The following is a 19,073-nucleotide window of genomic DNA, read 5'->3' as shown; positions in this document are numbered from 1 at the left end:
TAGTAAACTAAGTTTGATATTAATATATTTATTATGTTGCTATATTCAATATAATTTCATATAATAGTATATAACTTACCACTAATATAATATTATTCGAGTTACAGCTGTTTTAGTTTGGGGTTGTTTTTTATTCATTAACTTTGTGCAAGAAAAATGCTCTAGGCTACATGATAGTCTCCAACCTTGTGTCAATAATCACAACGATTTATGCAGAACAATGAGTTCAACATTTATAAAGTTTGTTGCAGCACATCAAACTTTTTTTTTAAATCCCGCTCCATCCAGGCTGTGATTGAGCTGTTCACAAACAGTGACATTGACAAGAGCATCGGCTTTATGAAAAGTTGAATGTGTTTCAATAAAAGGCACCGATTTAGCTAAATAACCAGCTAACTTTAGCCAAACCCACACACTCCTTGAATGTTCCCTGTTTTCTTCTGTCTTGCCAATACAGCTGCTGGCAGCGCATCTCACTCTTGTTTTTGAGGAATAGGGCTGTTCAAGTGGCCAGCTGGCCAACTGGGTTAATCCCATTACCCCTGATCGCCACACCGACTATGTTTTGGCAAAATTACCTTTTAAGACTTTTTAAGACCCCGCAGACACCGTGTAAATGAACTTATGTTACAACATAAATCACTCTGTAAGCATTGTACATGACTACAGTTATTGCCATCCAGATCTCTCATCTCATCCTACACTGCGGTCCGACCACTCTAAAGAAAGCTCAGCTTCAGCTCTTCTTCTTCTTCTTCTGTGGTTTTATGGCGGTTGGCATCCAAAATGTTGCATTATCACCACCTACTAGATGAAATAGTTTCCCCATGCAATAAATTTACAGTGACCACCAGAAGTAATCCCATTCAATGCATTGTCCGTTCTATGACTCAGACTCAGTTGTCTGATATGGTGGAAATACTTCCCTCAGCATAGTGACCATTTCTTCTCCTGATATGTCTACAATGTCCAAGAATCTCCTTGCCGCATCCAACACCATCTTAATCCTTTCTGACTTGCTCTTAATAACCACCATAGCAATAAATGCCAGAATAAATAAATGCCACCCTCTTCTGCTCTGATTTTACTCACTTTTATTTGTTTTATTTTTTACGAACATTGTGCTGACCCTGCATGGTGATTTCCCGCACAGTGAATGCACTTTACTTGTTCCTGCTCCTCTTCACACTCCTTTCTTTCACAGTTGTTCTTCTCACATCTCCCACATCTGACTCCTCTACATACTGCAGCCACATGTCCATATTCCTGGCAACAGAAGAATATGGACATGTCACATCTCCCACATCTGACTCCTCTACATACTGAAGCCACATGTCCATATTCCTGGCAACAGAAGAACCTTAATGGAGCTCTTTCATAAGCCCTCACCCTGTAAAATATATAATGTTAATATATTCTGTATGGCAAATCTCCCTCAAAAGTCAAACACACAGAGTTACTTTGTTCCCTTTCTCCTTGACGGAATCTTGTAAGTCTTCTCGCCTCACAAACACCTTCAATACCCCGAAATTCCTCATCTTCCACTGACTGCAGTACACCCCTTATTACTCCTTTCTTTTTGATTTCTGACCCGAGTGGGAAGCATTTCTGCTGCTATAATCTTCATACATTTGAATCCTCAAAGCTTGATCTCACTACCGCCTTGAGACACAATCAATGATAACCGGTTCTTGAAGATCCCATCCATTCTTGTCACCGCTACCAACTCAATACATCTCATCAGTTCTTCTCGCCTGGCTGCCATCACTTGAAACACTATCCTTCTTCCTTTTCCGATTCACAAATCCTTTTGTGTCCTTTTCCTTTCCTGCTTCGCTCTCCACGCTCTCTTCTGACTCCATTTCTCTCTCCTTCATATGTCCCGCTTGCCCAGTTCCAGCTCTGATCAGCTGTGTAACTCATATCACTCAAATCACTAAACTCACAGTTATTAGTCGGATAATAATAAGAATACACACACCAAAATACATACAGTTATAACCGCTAACTTACTTTTGACGTTTTCGCAGTTTTCAGTCCAAAAACAGCTGTTGTTTGTGTCTAAAAAATAGCTCCCGGGCCGCCATCTTGGTATCACGAAATACCTGAGCTGTTAGGTTTCCTTTCTCTCTCAAAATGAAGGAGAGAAGAAGTGTTGCTTTGGAACAGATGGTCTTTATCGTCGTCTACTAGCTACACAGACATCCAGTATATCAAACGATTCTTCTGCTCAATACGAAGGATGTAGAATGTTCTGTTCTCAATTTGTGGGCCTGTAAAGCATAGGAGTGCTTTTGGTCATAGGAATGTTGATCAATATTCACTGTTTTTTTCACTGAAATGGTGTTTTGAAAAAAACTTCCAATAAAAGTAAACATATAAACAGTAAATATTGCCAAAACATGGACATTCGCCTGGTATATTTTTGAAAAATTGTGTAATAACTGTTGTATATTAGTTTTTTTCATCAAATGTCAATCAATTATAGTTACAGTTGTATTCCATGTCACGGCTAGGTGAATGCAAAGCAGGAGGGAGCCCAAATGCACAACACTGGAGAGCAGACATACAGTTCAGGGGATTTTAATCCAACACACCAGGCATGAACAAAACTCACGGGTAGTGGAAACTGGCAAAATCCAAGTACAGAACTGGTAGTACAGCAACAGGCAGAACACTCATCATATGACAATGACTGCAGGCGGAATGAACAGAAACACCAAACACACATATACCAGATACTAACGAGCAGGGTGGGAGCAGGGTGGGAAACAGCCTAACACTTGACAGATAGACAGAGACTGAGCATGAAACAACACCAGATAGAAACATAGTTTTCAGACTCAAAATCAGGACCAAGAATTGCCTCCTCATCTTACTTATCCTGTTCTTCATGCATCATCTCAATGACCATTTTAGCTGTAAATCGGTAATTACTGGGACCAGCCATATTAACACGCTGGCTGAAGAAAATCAAAATCAAAAGCACAAACTCTTTCTCACTATTAATGGATATCAATGTCAACCTAATGTTTAAATATTATGTACAGTTATCTTTCACAAGATATTTAATATTTTCTTAGGTAAAATGATTGTTAAATAGACTTACATGCATCATATGTGCAAAATCAGCCGTTTTCAGTTGTGTGGCAGGTGAATAGTGGTCTGCAGTAAATTTGTTCCTAATTGCAAACATTTACAAATATCAAAGGTGCTCTCAAATTCCATATTGAAAAGATACCGGTCATTTTTTACCCATGTGTAAAAAATTTATGTAGAAATACAAAAACCTTAGTTAATAATAAGAAAGTAAAAATAAAAGATAATGGTTTCTGGAAATCAAAACAAGATATGTAATGACAACTTGAAATGTTGATCAGTGGCTTCAGGATTTGAATCACATGAATAAATACATACATTTGAACTTCATCATGATCACGATCAATACATTTTACTATAATTAGCCTAATCTGACAAGAAAACAAATTAACAATGATAACAAGAATTTCTTTAAAGGCATATTTTATTAACAAAACACCACACTGCTTTTGAAAAGAACCCTATAACATTACTGCCCTGACAACGTGAATATAAAAAGTGGCTAAGTGGTTTTCTTCATTGGAAAGTCTTCCTACTCCAACACTTGTTAAACTGTAATACAGCAAACCCAAGGGTAAAGGGGCGGTGATGACTGAAGATGAGTTTTGTGCTGATGAGTCTTGAACGCGCACTTTGTGCACAGTTGCGAGAGGATGCCACCTCTTGTTCCCACCTGATCTGACGCGTGTATTTTGCAAACACAGCAAAGGGCTGGGTAGTGGATTGCATGACAGTGTCTCCAGTGGAGACTGTAGCGATAAGATGAGGATTCGATCACGCAAGTTTCCTTTCTGACAGCCGCAGCCTCTGGTTCTCCGTCGAGTGGTTCATGAGTAAATCACAACAGGAGGAAGGTAAAGTTTCTAAAGTTGTTTCTTTTTGAGCGTATTTTATTTGGGCGTCGATTTTATCCAATGTGATTAACTACGTTTGTAACCCGAAAATTGTCTGTTTTAGTCACCTGTCGTGAATTGTTGTAATTTATTTCTTTCTTACGAAAAATAGCCTACTTTTAAATCTGTTTCAGATTATGTTTGTGTCAACTGTTGTGGATATCCACAAGAAGTGTGTGTTTTTAGATTAGTATTTCTAACATAAGTTTGAATGAAAAACGTATATACTACATATTTTTGGTAAAATATGTCCAAAAAACATTAATAATTCTGAAGTGAAATGTATTACTTGCCATTTGCAATTTAACATTTTTCAAATTTAACATTTTTCAATTGATCGTCTTAAAGTACATTTTGACAGTTGTACCCACTGTGTCTGAGAAGTCAACTAGCACTGAAACTTAATCTCATATTTTACCCCTGTCTTGTTATTTCTCGTTCATTCTCAGTTGAGACTGAGATGCTGTAGCAGCAATGTCACAGCTGTATTACAAGAAAACTGACAACTCCTCATACAGGGACCGCATCCCTTTGCGGATCGTGCGGGCCGAGTCTGAGCTTTCTGCTCTGGAGAGGGCCTACCTGGGGGCGGTTGAGAGGGGGGACTATGGCAGTGTGAAGCAAGCCCTGGAGGAAGCTGAGATCTACTTCAGGATCAACATCAACTGCATTGACCCCCTGGGACGCACAGCCCTGCTCATTGCCATTGAAAATGAGAACTTGGAGATAATTGAGTTGCTGCTCAGTTATAATGTATATGTGGGTGATGCCCTGCTACATGCCATCCGCAAAGAAGTGGTGGGAGCTGTGGAGCTGCTGCTCAACCACAAGAAGCCACGTGGGGAAAAACAGGTAGATTCATGTTAACTCTCCATATACAATTTACATTCCCTCATTATTTTTTTTTTTTATAGACTTTTAATGTTATGGTTTATTGCTAACCTTTCTAGCTTCTTTTCAGTTTGTTTAATTTTATGTGTTCTTGGCATTCACAAAACTTTTTCTTTGCTTCTGCAACAGAATATGAACCAGCCTGCCCCACACAATTAGGTCACATACCTCTGGAGCACCTAGGGGTTAAATGCCTTGCTCAGGAAATCAAATCTGGGACACTCACACCATGGGGGGTGTGTGTCTTATCCACTGTTCCATCACCACCCAAATTATGCCTCAATGGCATTGCTGATCATAAGTGTAAAGTGTCATGATCCCTCACGGTCAGCTCCTAATTCAAGTTTGTCTTAAGTGGTGATCCCTTATGTGATTTGTTTTGATTACATACTACTCTAAATAAATAAACATTTGCACATGCCTGTATAGGAAAAAAGAGTCAGTTATGTACATTAAGTGATACATTGTTAACCGTCCTATTTAGCAACAAGTAAAACATTGTTGCAGATGAACAAAATCATCAATATCAGTTAATGTTAGATTAGGTTTTGAGTATATTAATTTGTATTCATTATTTACTTCCAGCAGTGTTTTAAAATTATGCCCGCTATCAGCTGGTCATAATGGTTCATATGATTCTGACAGCATCCCTGGGATACAATGGTGACCTGTCAAGGCTCCACCCTGCTCTTCTAGACTTTAGCACTCCACAACCCCGAAGAGCATATGCAGTTTAGAATATAGATTTTGGGATTCTGGTAACAACACCTTTCATTAATACCAGCCCAAGCTATAGAGAAGGGACAAAATAACCATTTAGGTCAATGTTATGTCAGATTGAATAAAATGTCATTTTATTATAAATCTGATCGAGATAAAAACAATAAATAATTAAAGGCATTTCTCTGTCTCTGAGTTTCAAGCATGGCTGCGTTTATGTTAGGAAATTAGGAATTTATATCTAAAGAGTTTTTCTTAACATCTTTGTAAATTTGTTTTTTAATGCTGCTGGGTAAAAGGAAAAAGAACAAAGGGTGTAGTTGCTTCCAACCAGGAATATACTTTGAGGCCAGCTGAACCACAAGCCATTAGCTGTGTGCTAATGGCTTGTGGTTGGAGACCCAAGACAGATGAAATTAGACCCGTTCAGACCAGATGTTGCAGTTCCTCTGTGGTTAAAAACGCAATGTTCTTTTATAAACTATCTATCTAACTATGAACTAACTATGCTGGTGTACTGTCAATGTTCACTTCTGTTCATCTCTGTGTTCCTTTCTGGACTTCCTGAAAAGGTTCCACCAATTCTGCTGGACAAACAGTTTTCAGACTTCACCCCAGACATCACTCCAATCATCCTTGCAGCCCACACCAACAACTATGAGATCATCAAACTACTTGTGCAGCGAGGTGTTTCCATACCTCAGCCCCATGCTGTGCGCTGCAACTGCATGGAGTGTGTGTCCAGTTCAGATGTGGATGGCCTTCGTCACTCACGCTCTCGTCTTAATATCTACAAGGCCCTTGCTAGCCCATCACTCATTGCTCTCTCCAGCGAGGATCCTTTCCTCACGGCTTTTCAACTTAGTTGGGAGCTGAAGGAGCTCAGCACAGTGGAGAACGAGTTCAAGTCAGAGTATGAGATGCTGTCTTATACGTGTCAACAATTTGCAAAGGACCTCTTGGACCAGACCCGAAGCTCTAAAGAGTTGGAAATAATCCTCAACTACCGTGATGACATCAACCCTCTGCTAGATGAGAATGGTAATGATCTGGCCCGACTGAAGCTGGCTATCAAATATTGCCAGAAAGAGGTAAGCTCTTTATTTGTTATAATATCGTCCTTGTCATATGACTGCTATGACCTACAGTAGTACAACACAGTGAAAAAGATGTAAAGAAGAGTACTGGAAGTCTTGTTAACACTGGTATACATACAGACATACTGAGAACTGACACGGTTGTAGAGTATATTGACATTTAAGTGTCAGGAACAAGTACAATAAGGATTAATCATTATTTTTTTAATCAAACATGCACAGTGTAACAAAAGCAGTGCCAAGATGGGCTTTAAATGGCCTGAGATGGGTGGAGATCTCCTTGGGGAGTTTAGAACAAGATGTAATTGCCAGGCTGGCTCTTAGCAATGCATTACAGTAGCCCTCTCACACAGTCCCATGACAACTGGATAATTGGGGATAATGATGGCCATTTCCTTGAAATTCAAACTCATAATATTTTAATTAGGGAGGGAACATTTTACTGTCTTTTAACATCTTCTTTGAAATATTTATCTCCTGAATCCAATGGCAGCCTTTTTGCATTTATTGTGAAATAGAACTATATTGAAAATGTACACATTGTGATTACATAGTAAGAGTAAGCAACAATTTAAGTATTACTTTTGAAGTTTATAGTGTATTATATTTATAAATGTATAAACCTTTTTCTCAATTCAGCACATTTAAAACTTTGTTGTACCCTGTTTTTACAAAAATACTAAGAGTGTAATGTATTTCCCCATTCCTCTAAATGGCCCAATTGCCACTCCCTTGTTTCCTATAGTCTTTTCTTTCACTGTACCTAGATTTATATTCCAGTAGGAATTGACTAGTATTGTCTTGTCACAAATGTTACCATTTGTTTTGTTCTTTCCTGCTTACCAGACAACAATATAAATTACAGACTGAGTTTCAGTGGATGTCTTTTATTTTAGTTTAAGACAGCAGACTGCATTACAAAAAGGAAAAACTTTTTTAAAAATCAACACCACCTCCTCGCTGGTGGATGTTAAAATTAAAGTGGTCTAATGACAAACAAAGGTGAGGCTGGCGATTTGGGGAGAAACGTGGCTGATGATGGCAGGAGGCCGGCAGATCGATGAGGAGGAATGGTGGAATGGCTGTGGTCTAAGGGGTAATGGCAATGACTGGTGTATGGCTCAGTATGTGGTGTATGTAACAGAAAAATGATGAGTCTTGCTTTACTGCTCCTAAGTTTGATATTATTTCTCCTCTCACTTATCAACAGTGAGATTTGACTGTCTTGAGACCTAAATACCTTAAGACTCGAGCTTTCGTAACTGAAATTGGATTCTTTTTAAACCAATAAATTCATGGGGCATTAATAAATATGATAAGTTCAGGTAGGCATGTATAGCTGTGCTACTGTATTTAAGTATTTAAGTATTTGGCCTATTTAACCAAAAGTGAGGCTGAATCACGAAAATTCAACAAACTTGATAAAACAAAGAGCGTAATCGTTTTTCCCCATTTGTGCTCATGTTTTGAGGAATGGTAATACTTGCCTCACTGCAGCTGTGCATCTAATTTTAGCTATTATTTATGTGCCTGTATTTAGTTCATGCATTTTGGTTATCATAGTTGTTTTTCATTTAATGCTACATAATTATTAATGTTGAGCGTTTTGTATTTGACTTATGAATTACAACAATTAATGTGTTATTCATGACCCAAATACAGTGTAATCAGTTGGAGACAGTGGATTTGCTAAAGTAAAATTTGACAACTTTAATAATTAATAATTAATGTGCTGGTAATAATAATTTTAGTAATTGTCATCGTGATTACATCTATGATGTGTCCTGAAGTTGTGCACAAGAACGTATTAGTTACAAGTCACCTTTTTATTGTTCTACAAGCCAGGACCACATAATTTTTATTCTGATCCCCTTCTATTAGAGCTAATGATACAAATTTTGTATTTTATATTTAGTGTTAAAGTAAGAATGCCTGTTGTTCGTTTTTGTAGCACACATTTTAGAGCCCTTTTATTTTACAAATGCTTTATTGAAACACAATAGGGGTTTGTTAGAAAACTATGAAAGGAAAATGTTAAAACCTTTTTTGACTTATGAAAACTTTGTTGTGACAGCCTTCAGACTTGACTTGGACTTGGACTTGGTTTTGACCCAACAAATAACACACCTGCATCCTTAAGCTGGGCTCTTTGGTTAGCCATTTTGGAATTCTCCAAAGAAAAGGTACTATGTATGGACTGCTTGACCACCAGCACTTACTGGATGTCCTCATTCTTAGTGGCAACATTTTCCTTTAATGTATTCAATAAAGATGTTTTCCTCTGTTCTTCTGCTGCCTTCTGCAGTCATTCCTCCATTTGGCACTCGATGATCGTTGGATGCAAATTTTTTATTGGACCTGTAATGGTAAAATATTGATGAAACTGTATACATTATGTTTTGTGTTACAGATGAAACACAAAAAAGTCTTATCACTTATCAAAAGAGTAGTTACTTTTATTTTCAATTGCTTTTATTTTCAAATCATTAGGTTGTTAATTATTACGTTTCATTATTGTGAAACTTAAAAGTGGAATTACAAGCTAAGTTAAGCTCACATCTTTAACCCCCCAAATTCATATTCATAATTGCAGTATAATTCATGCTGTTATTGCAAAATTATAGCATGTTATTTTAAAATTTAATTATGGAAGTGCAATACATAATACATAAACTGACAGTTGCTAATGTTAATTACCAAAAACGGCAGAAAATATTTTATGTGGAACTTATTTAGATCATATATTCAAATAAACTGAGTCGATGTTATTTATTAGGGTAATTATTAAGCACTCTCCAGTATGTCATCACTATGAATGTGCCTTAGGACAGAATTAATACTTGTTTTTGAACTGGAGAGTGGTGTGACATGTGGATGAAATGATTTTCACCTTCCAAAAGTGTCCTCAGACCAAATCTGGCCCTGCCAGATGCCACCATTTGCCTCCAGGCATGTAATAGCAAGTCAACATCTCACAAGGACAGATAGGAAACATTTTATATGTTTGATTCTTCATTGATAGATGACCTCATCACCCATAATTTAATGCTATATAGTAACATAATGGGGATCCCGTTTGGCCTTAACTTGGTTAAATTGAAATTAACTTCCATCACAATCCGCAGATGTCCAGCAGATGTTTATATCAAATCTCAGAGGGCAGAGACAATGTGTATGGGAAACAATTGACAATCAGAGGATCAGAGAACACTCCTGAAAGCTTTGCCCACTTGAAACTTTTGTCTTGCATGCTTACAAGGCAAGGCAAGGCAAGTCAAGTTTATTTGTACAGCACATTTTAACAACAAGGTAATTCAAAGTGCTTTACACAAAACATAAAAGCAACATAAAATATAATAAAAGTTACAGTGTTACAATCAGGGTTAAAAGAGTTAAATGGAATAAAGCAATGATAAAAAGCTAAAAACAGAGAAAAAGAAAACAGGACAGTAAACGTTACAGTGCAGTGTAAGTTATCAATAAAAAGAAAAATGTTAAATATTTAATTAAAAGCAATGGTAAAAAGAAAAGTCTTCAGTCTTAATTTAAAAGAACTGACTGTTTCAGCAGATACAAGATAAAATTCTGTTAATTAATAATCGTGTATCATTTGAGTCACATGTAGTGTTTTAAAGACTCTTGCGATTAAATGTTAGATAAGTAGTGCTTCTCTCTCTCTCTTTCTGTCGAATGGGGTGAAGAATGTTAAAGCATGTTTTTTCCATTCCTAAATGTTGCCCTTGCTGTTGTGGTGTCCGAACAATAATGCTGCAATGATGTGTTCAGAGGAAACCCGTATGACACTGTTCTTGATCATAAAAGGGTTACCAGCTAGTCAGTATATGTAATTTTAACATCATACCCGGAAGAGTTTAAAACAGCAGGAGATTCAATCTGTGTAACATCTGTGTAAGGGAGCGATGTTGTGTTCCAAGTATGTTTGCTGGTATTCTCTGTACAAATTACCAGTATATTTTAAGCAAATGCTACGATGTGTTGCCTACCTGGATTGCAGTTCTGATTAGCAAGGGAAAATCTATTTACATGTGTTTGTTCATTGTCTTCAGTTAGAGAGGTTATTAAAGCTTCCTGAAGGATCGTTTACTAGACTTCAGTAAGGTTCTACATGTTCGGTTATGCAAAATTTGTTGGCAGACAAGCTTGTTATGTGTAGGACCACTAACAATGAGACCTGAGTTTTTATGCCACCGGTATAATGGCAGTTTCGACTCCATAAAACTAACATGGGGCTACAATAATAAGTGATAATATAAGTGATATAATAATAACATTATTATATCTTGTTAAAATATTAAATTTAATATCTTCTCCTACTTACCATACGTGTGGACTAGACACCACAGCATAATAATAAACAAATGTTTATCCTGGCTGTGGTGGTGTAAGACATTGTAAATAAACAGAACAAAATTTTTACATGTATTTTATAAACCATGCTTATTTAAATTAAAAACATGTACTTATGAGGTGCCCCTAGGGACATGATTCAGAATTACCATGCATATACATGTACTTTTCCTCTCACATACACATATGAAACCAAACTCATTCACATACTATACTGAAAAGCTCACACACATACATGTGAAATGCTCTCACACATACAAGTGAAACACTCTCACACACACAACTGAAACGCTCTCACACACACAACTGAAACGCTCTCACACACTGAAACAAGTAAAATGTATGTTGTATAAAAGCATTTTAGTACGTTGTATGAGAGGATTTCAGTTGAACAAGAAGGCATTTCAGTTGATCAGGAAGGCATTTCAGTTAAACAGGAAGGCATTTCAGTTGAACAGGAAGTTGTTTAAATAAAAGCACACATCTCACAATACATGCAAACAACTGTACAACGGCATTATGTTTATTGCTTCTGACAAGCATCGGCGCATAGTTTGATTTCTTCCAAAGTATATGCTCAATTTCATACTAATCAGATGGGTCGGCTTTAGCCCACTGCTAGTTATCAAATGCCAGCACATCAGCGCTGGGAAGCGCCATAGGGAGGCGCACTCTTACCAGACAGACTCCTGGCAGAGCTAGAGGAGAAGGAGAAATTCTTTAAGAGACAAATGTGACATTCACTAAGAAGTTGCATTAAAAAAAGAATTACTTGTACACTGAATAGTTTTGAAGCTCTATAGATGGTGTCATTTATTGTGACCCTTGAGTAGGTCTTGTGGATATTACATGTTTATTGGCTTACTGTATAGTGTGTAGTGAGGCAAAAGGGTGAAAAACATTAACTGATAGAAAGCATATATTTGCTACAAGTGCATTCGATTCAGCTGCTCTGTGTGGGCTACTTGCCTGAGAATACCTCAGAGTTTGCAAAATTGCAATTAATGATACATCTAGTGGGGTTCATAATTTCTCTCTCATTCTTTGTTTAAGCACTGTACCTAGTTTTGTTTGGATTTGTGCTCATTCTCTTGTCTTTAAACTAGACTTACTGTACATGAGAGCAGCAAACAAGGCACTCTTCAAAACCTTCTCTGGCTCTAGTTGCTGAGTGTAAGGCTCCTATGTTATCTTCAAGTATAAGGTACAATGTTAAAAAAACTGCATAACTATTTCATCTTCTGACCTTTTCTGACCAAGGTCAGAAGACGAAGCAATATTTTCACTTTTCAACTTATACTAGACTGCTCTCCCTTAGTGAAAGAGTTAAGCTTTAATATTCAATGTTTTATCTGTGTTGCATGATGAGCTGGTACTTTCAATTGACAATCAGAATGTAAAATGAACATTTTCAGTCAGTAGTAAAGACAAAATAAGTCTAAAGTATAAATATATTTAGAATTTATTGCAATGGGAACCATAAACCATTTTTTTAATGGGCATAAAACACAGATGTTTAAAACTACAGTGGACGATGAGGAGATCCAGTGCTGCTCTTCCTAGCAGGGAGTTGGAAAAGAAGTAGAGAAGGCCTTTTAATGCCTTAATAGGCCAAAAAGTGGAAATAATAACTATGGCTACCATTATGCAAGCAAAATAGCTCATTTTACCATATTTAACTTCACATTAGCTTACCATTGACTTATTAAAAGAAACACTATAATCAAGTGACATCCAAATTATTGACTCATCTGAAAATATGAATTCAGGTTTAATTGATTTGCTTCAAATAGTTTGTTAGACATTTAACAGTTAGAACTTAGTTTAAAGCTGATTCACGTTTAGACAATTGTTGTGTTGCAAACCACAATTACAGTAAATACTTAAAATCATTAAGGCATTTTAAATCTTATGTATAATGTCAATAACATATAAGTCATTATTTAAAGTTTTGGTGTATAGCTTTAATGTTAACTTACCTGAAATGCAAGCTGGGATCATTGGCTGGGACCAACCATAGAATTTCACTTGTATGTGTGTAAGGTTTTCATTTGTGTGTGTGGGGGAACGTTTCAGTTGTGTATGTAAAAGCATTTCACTTGTATTTGTGTGAGCGTTTCAGTTGTGTGTGTGAGAGCTTTTCAGTTGTGTGTGAGCGTTTCAGTTGTGTGTGTGAGAGTGTTTCAGTAGTGTATGAAAAAGCATTTCACTTGTATTTGTGTGAGCGTTTCAGTTGTGTGTGTGAGAGCTTTTCAGTTGTGTGTGTGTGTGTGTGTGTGTGAGCGTTTTAGTTGTGTGTGTGAGAGCGTTTCAGTAGTGTATGTAAAAGCATTTCACTTGTATGTACGTGAGCGTTTCAGTTGTGTGTGTGTGAGCGTTTCAGTTGTGTGTGTGAGAGTGTTTCACTTGTATGTGTGAGAGCATTTCACTTGTATGTGTGTGAGCTTTTCAGTATAGTATGTGAATGAGTTTGGTTTCATATGTGTATGTGAGAGGAAAAGTACATGTATATGCATGGTAATTCTGAATAATGTCCCTAGGGGCACCTCATATGTACTTACTATTGAGGTTTTTCATCATTTATTTCAGCTTTATAGAGGAGATAATTCTAGCCAAGATAATAATTAATACATTAACATTAACATGTCTTTCTTTGTCTCTCTCTTTTGTTCAGTTTGTTGCTCAGCCCAACTGTCAGCAACTGCTGGCGTCTCGGTGGTATGATGAGTTCCCAGGCTGGAGGAGGCGTCACTGGGCAGGAAAGTTAATCACGTGTATCTTCATCGGCCTCCTCTTCCCACTGTTATCTATCTTCTACCTGATCTCTCCAAAGAGCAGATATGGCTTATTCATCCGTAAGCCCTTCATCAAGTTCATCTGTCACACTGCTTCTTACCTGACCTTCCTCTTCATGCTCTTCTTGGCCTCGCAGCATATAGCCTCTGCAAACCGGGACCTTCAGGGCCCACCACCCACCACTGTGGAATGGATTATCCTGCCCTGGGTGCTTGGTAAGAACGAACTTACACACACTAACAGACAGCTGTTAATTCTCATGTTATCACTGTTGTAGATCTGTACATGTACTATCTGCACACTGGTTGTTTGTCACATAATTTATTTCCTGTGGAGCTATACTTGAACGACTGTGTTACAATGTTGATTTTCTTGTTGTCTTGTTCATCTCTTGAAGGCTTTATATGGACTGAGATAAAACAGATGTGGGATAGTGGTTTCCAAGACTACATAGATGACTGGTGGAATTTAATGGACTTCATTATGAACTCCTTGTATCTTGCAACCATATCTCTGAAGATTGTTGCTTATGCAAAGGTATTGTACATCTTACAGAGCAAGGTATTAGACAACCTCAAAATAATTTTTGCTTACACAGTATATGCAACATGTTTACTCAATTAAAAAACAGGTATATTAACCACCTTTTAATTCTGCTGCAGTCTAAATCAAAGTTTACTTTTAAGAGGAAAATTTACCCAAATGAGATTAGTATATATTCTTTAATTTCTCAGTATAAAAGTCAACTTGTGTGTTGAAAAACCCAAAATCTTTGCAAGATTGATTTCTAATGATAAAATAATGAACTCCATTCTCCTTTTCATTTTTACAGTACAGTGGGAAAAAACAAAGATGCAACTGGGAAATGTGGCACCCGACTTTGGTGGCAGAGGCATTATTTGCCATTGCCAACATCTTCAGCTCCTTGCGCCTCATATGCCTTTTCACTGCCAACTCCCATCTAGGACCCTTACAGATCTCACTGGGTCGCATGCTCCTGGACATCCTGAAGTTCCTCTTCATCTACTGTCTAGTGTTATTAGCCTTTGCCAATGGCCTCAACCAGCTATACTTTTACTATGAAACGGATATGGGTAATAGTTGCACGGGTATTCGCTGCAATCAGCAAAACAACGCCTTCTCAACGCAAGTTTAATAATTTGTCCCTGACATATCTGCATTGTTAATGATTAATATGTTTGTTTTGCAGCAGCGCACAATGTGATGTATCGTTGTTTGCTTTTCAGGCTGTTCGAGACACTGCAGTCATTATTTTGGTCTGTATTTGGCCTGATTTCGCTCTATGTGACCAACGTGGAACCAAAACATGAATTCACTGAGTTTGTGGGCACTACCATGTTTGGCACGTACAATGTCATCTCCCTAGTAGTGCTTCTGAACATGCTAATTGCGATGATGAACAACTCTTACCAGCACATTGCTGTGAGTGGTGTAGCTTACCTGTTTTATAGTTTAACCACACTAAGTTGTCTTGCAGTCCTTTGAAAAAGGTTTTGATAAATTTCTGTTTGTTTTCACTTTCAGGACCATGCAGATATAGAGTGGAAATTTGCAAGAACAAAATTATGGATGAGCTACTTTGAAGAAGGGGGAACTTTGCCATCTCCATTCAATATAATACCCAGTCCAAAGTCTGTTTGTTATCTAATTGGATGGATAAAGATGCATTTGTTTAAGAGACCAAGCATACAAAGGCTTGAAACCTTCGAAACTTTGGGGGTAAGGATTTTCCAAAGATTTGCTCTGATCTGTGATTTTCAATGCCTGTCTGGTATTGGTAGGCTGCTCAAAACTAATTAAATGTCAATTATATAACCTGTTAATTAGGCACTAAGTTAAAAGGTACACTGTGCCCATAATTAAGATCTCTTATGGAGAAAGGGCAAGTAAAGAAAGAACAACTCAGCCTACCATTGAAAACAGAAATTACATGTCTCACTTTGTTAATGGAGCTTTTCTTTCTTTAATTAAAGAGACGTGCAGCCGAAAATGTAAGAGTAAACCATGAATATCAGGTAGTAATTTATTTTCCATAAAATACTATAACGTTTTTATTTATTTTTATTTAAAAATCATCTGTAGTTTTGCCTTAAAAATAATGTGTTTTTTAGGAGGTTTTAAGGAACCTTGTTAAACGGTATGTGGCCGCAATGATCAGAGATGCCAAGACAGAGGAAGGGTTGACAGAAGAGAACTTCAAGGTAGTATGTAGTTATTTAACATTGGAGCCTCAATTACCCAATTCATTTCTCTGTTGCTGTGTAATGTCTGCTGTTGATTAATCTCTGCTTCTCAATAATTGATAGGAGCTTAAGCAGGATATCTCCAGCTTTCGCTATGAAGTCCTGGGAATGATGAAGGGTAAACCTCAAGGTGGGGTTGCGGGTAATGTTGCAAGCTCCACCTTGGCTTACCCTGGAAACTCATTCAAATATTCTCCGAAAGTACGTACTGATGATCCTCAACAGAAGCTGAACGTGTTTGATGTGACCACCACCACCGTGCAGCGCAGAGCTGCCAACACCACCAGCTCTGTGGGCTCTGACAGGCAAGCCAGTTGTTCACTAGTTGTTCCTTCCAGCACAAGACAGACTCAGAATGAGGTATCCAAGGATGTCTCAGAGGCTGTGTCCCTCCAGAGACAGAGCATACTTCTGTCTCAGAAATGTGATGAAATACATTCAGAATACATGTCAGAAGAAGATTCGTTGGGATCTGGTGGACAAAACCAACAGCAACTTCTGATTGGAAAAGTAATTGTGGATGTTTCAAACAAAGTCGAGGACATTCAGGAGATTGAACATTCTTGCAAAGAGCCTACTAAGGAAGTGAAAAATGGGCCCAAAAATTATCAAAATGAATCTGTCTGCAAGTGAGAGATGTTAATTATGTTAGTTTGAAAACATTTTTGGATTACATTTTTTAACTCATTTATTTTGTAAAATAGTTTATCAAAATAAACAAATGTTGTAAACAGTAGTTAAAATATATATTGAATTTAAATAATCTTGTGTCCTGTAATGTACTCTATATAATGGTAATATATATAATAATATTATGCTCTCTCACATTATATTACATGCATTCACCGCTGATATGTGATACGATGAAGATATACAACAACACTGAGTGAGGACTGACCTCAGTGAGTGCTGACTTGATGCTCAGGGAATAGTGAAGCAAGTTTACCTTGAGCATTTAATTCCAAAGAGCCCTGAAACCCTGCTTCCAATCCTCTCTTCTTCCACCTGGTCCTATGCAAAAGTATCTTAAATCTCTTAAGTCTATAGAAAAAGTATTACTCCTCATATGCTTACAACAGCTACTCCTTTTGGTCAAATCAATTATACAGGAAGAAATAATCAAGATAATTAACACTGAGTAAATATATGTTTATTTGTATTTAACTTTACATTGAATTTGGACAAAGTATCTAGTAGATAAACAATCAAGCACCTAGATGATTCTGAGATGTGTCTCAACTTCTCTTTCACTCATACATTTGTTGAAGGATGTATTCTTCAGCTACACAAGCTCAAATATAGCAGAACACCAGGGATTTGTCGCAGAATACATAGGCGGAGCAGATGCAGTTTATAATGTGTATCGAGAAACAACAAAAATTAACAGGCTTACACAGTGAATTGCAAGGCTAGTGTCCAAAACAGGAAAGCAGTTCAAACAGAAAGCAAACAAAATCCAAATGGTACAGGCTATAAATCCAATAATCCATGAAGAAATCCAGAAACACCGGAAGGAAACACTGAAGTCAGGCATAGACACTCCACAAACTCTCGAAGATGAAACAATGGGAAGACACAGTCTTAAATACACAAAAGTGAGGTGATTAATGATACACAGGTGAAAACAATCGGGGAGGTGCAAACTATCACACAAGTGGGAAAACCGAAAGACCAGGAAGTGAAGTGAACACAAACAAGAGGAATGGTATAAAAAATAAAACAGGAAACCACAACACAAAACCATAACAATAACATCAACAGCACAAACACAGAACCATGACGTAAAAGCTCTCTTGTGATCTGTCACTATGCAATTCTGTAACTTGTAATGTGATGAAATTACTCTACAATTAAATAAAAGAGAAAGCTAATTCAAAAAGCAATGTCTTTTTTTGGACTAATTCACAACATGTTGCCCCCCTCTCAGGTTGCTGTACTCTTTCTCCATTGCAAAATACTGACGTTAATAATATTAAGAGAGAGTAGATGGCACAACGATAGAGAAGATCAGTTGGCCTTTGTCTTGATTTGCTTTACTGTTGAAATATTCTCTCTCATCTTGTTTACTATAGGGAAAAGATTTAAGTAATAGTTTGTTACCTTCTCTTTGGCTATTTATCCACTGATTCATCTAATACAGTGCACTAGATGCACAGTTGAAAAGGACATGTTCTTTCTGAAAGATTTCTCTTGCAATTTGTGACCTGAAGGAGAAGCATTCTCAAGGCTCTGTTGCTCTTATTTGCAGGAAAAAAATGTTAATTTGGTACATTATTCATATCCAATCAGGTGTAAACTGAATCTTCCTTCCACACAACCTTCTACAACAAGCTAGACAAATTTTCTGTATTTCATAACACAGTTGCTCTCAAAACTAAGGAGCATTGATAGAATGTAACAAAGTTAATTTATGTAAGACCTATTCCTAAATACTTCTTGAGTATTTCCATTATATGCTACTTTATACTTCGGCAGTATATTTAACATGCTTTTTACTCTACTACACTAATTAATTTGCAGATGAAGTTAATAATTAGCTTGTGTTAAAGGTATTCTTACTTACCATGCATCAAGCACCTAGTGATGTGTAAGCGTGCAAATGACTCAATAATGGCATCACTATATAAAGACTGTGCAAGCACTTTTAAAGTGGAAAACTACTAAACCTGCGCAGAACAGGTGATGAAAGCTGTAAAGCTTTAAATACATAGGCCTGACATTTAGCTGCATTTATTTGAGGTAATGTAATAACTACATTACTGCTGTAGGCATAGAATTAATTGACAGTAGTACCATTTAGTGATCAGTTTTATTAGTGTTCTGATAATGGTGTTTATTTTCTCATATTCTATATTTATAACTTCACACCTTCAAAGCTTGAAGCTGCAAGCAACCTTAGGTGCTGGATGAAGTATTTAGGTTGCTGTTACCATAGCAGCCGAGAG

At 37.1% G+C, this 19,073-nt stretch overlaps 1 protein-coding gene across 1 annotated transcript; it reads left to right on the top strand.

Annotated features, from left to right (window-relative positions):
- Positions 1-3,731: 3,731 nt before the first annotated feature.
- On the top strand, positions 3,732-18,007 carry trpc4b (transient receptor potential cation channel, subfamily C, member 4b). Its single transcript, XM_038693413.1, has 11 exons — positions 3,732-3,953; positions 4,442-4,844; positions 6,176-6,694; positions 13,743-14,079; positions 14,262-14,401; positions 14,697-15,010; positions 15,112-15,307; positions 15,410-15,604; positions 15,859-15,900; positions 15,997-16,086; positions 16,192-18,007. Exons 2-11 carry the CDS (start codon positions 4,467-4,469, stop codon positions 16,759-16,761), a joined length of 2,781 nt encoding a protein of 926 aa, XP_038549341.1. The 5' UTR covers positions 3,732-3,953; positions 4,442-4,466; the 3' UTR covers positions 16,762-18,007.
- Positions 18,008-19,073: the final 1,066 nt, after the last annotated feature.

The sequence above is a fragment of the Micropterus salmoides genome, unplaced genomic scaffold, assembly GCF_014851395.1.
Source record: "Micropterus salmoides isolate LMB-PRFRI ecotype aquatic unplaced genomic scaffold, ASM1485139v1 Ms_hic_scaffold_3, whole genome shotgun sequence".
In the NCBI taxonomy this organism is placed as follows: domain Eukaryota; kingdom Metazoa; phylum Chordata; class Actinopteri; order Centrarchiformes; family Centrarchidae; genus Micropterus; species Micropterus salmoides.
Note: the sequence above shows the minus strand (reverse complement) of the source record. Positions and strands in the feature narration are given on the sequence as shown.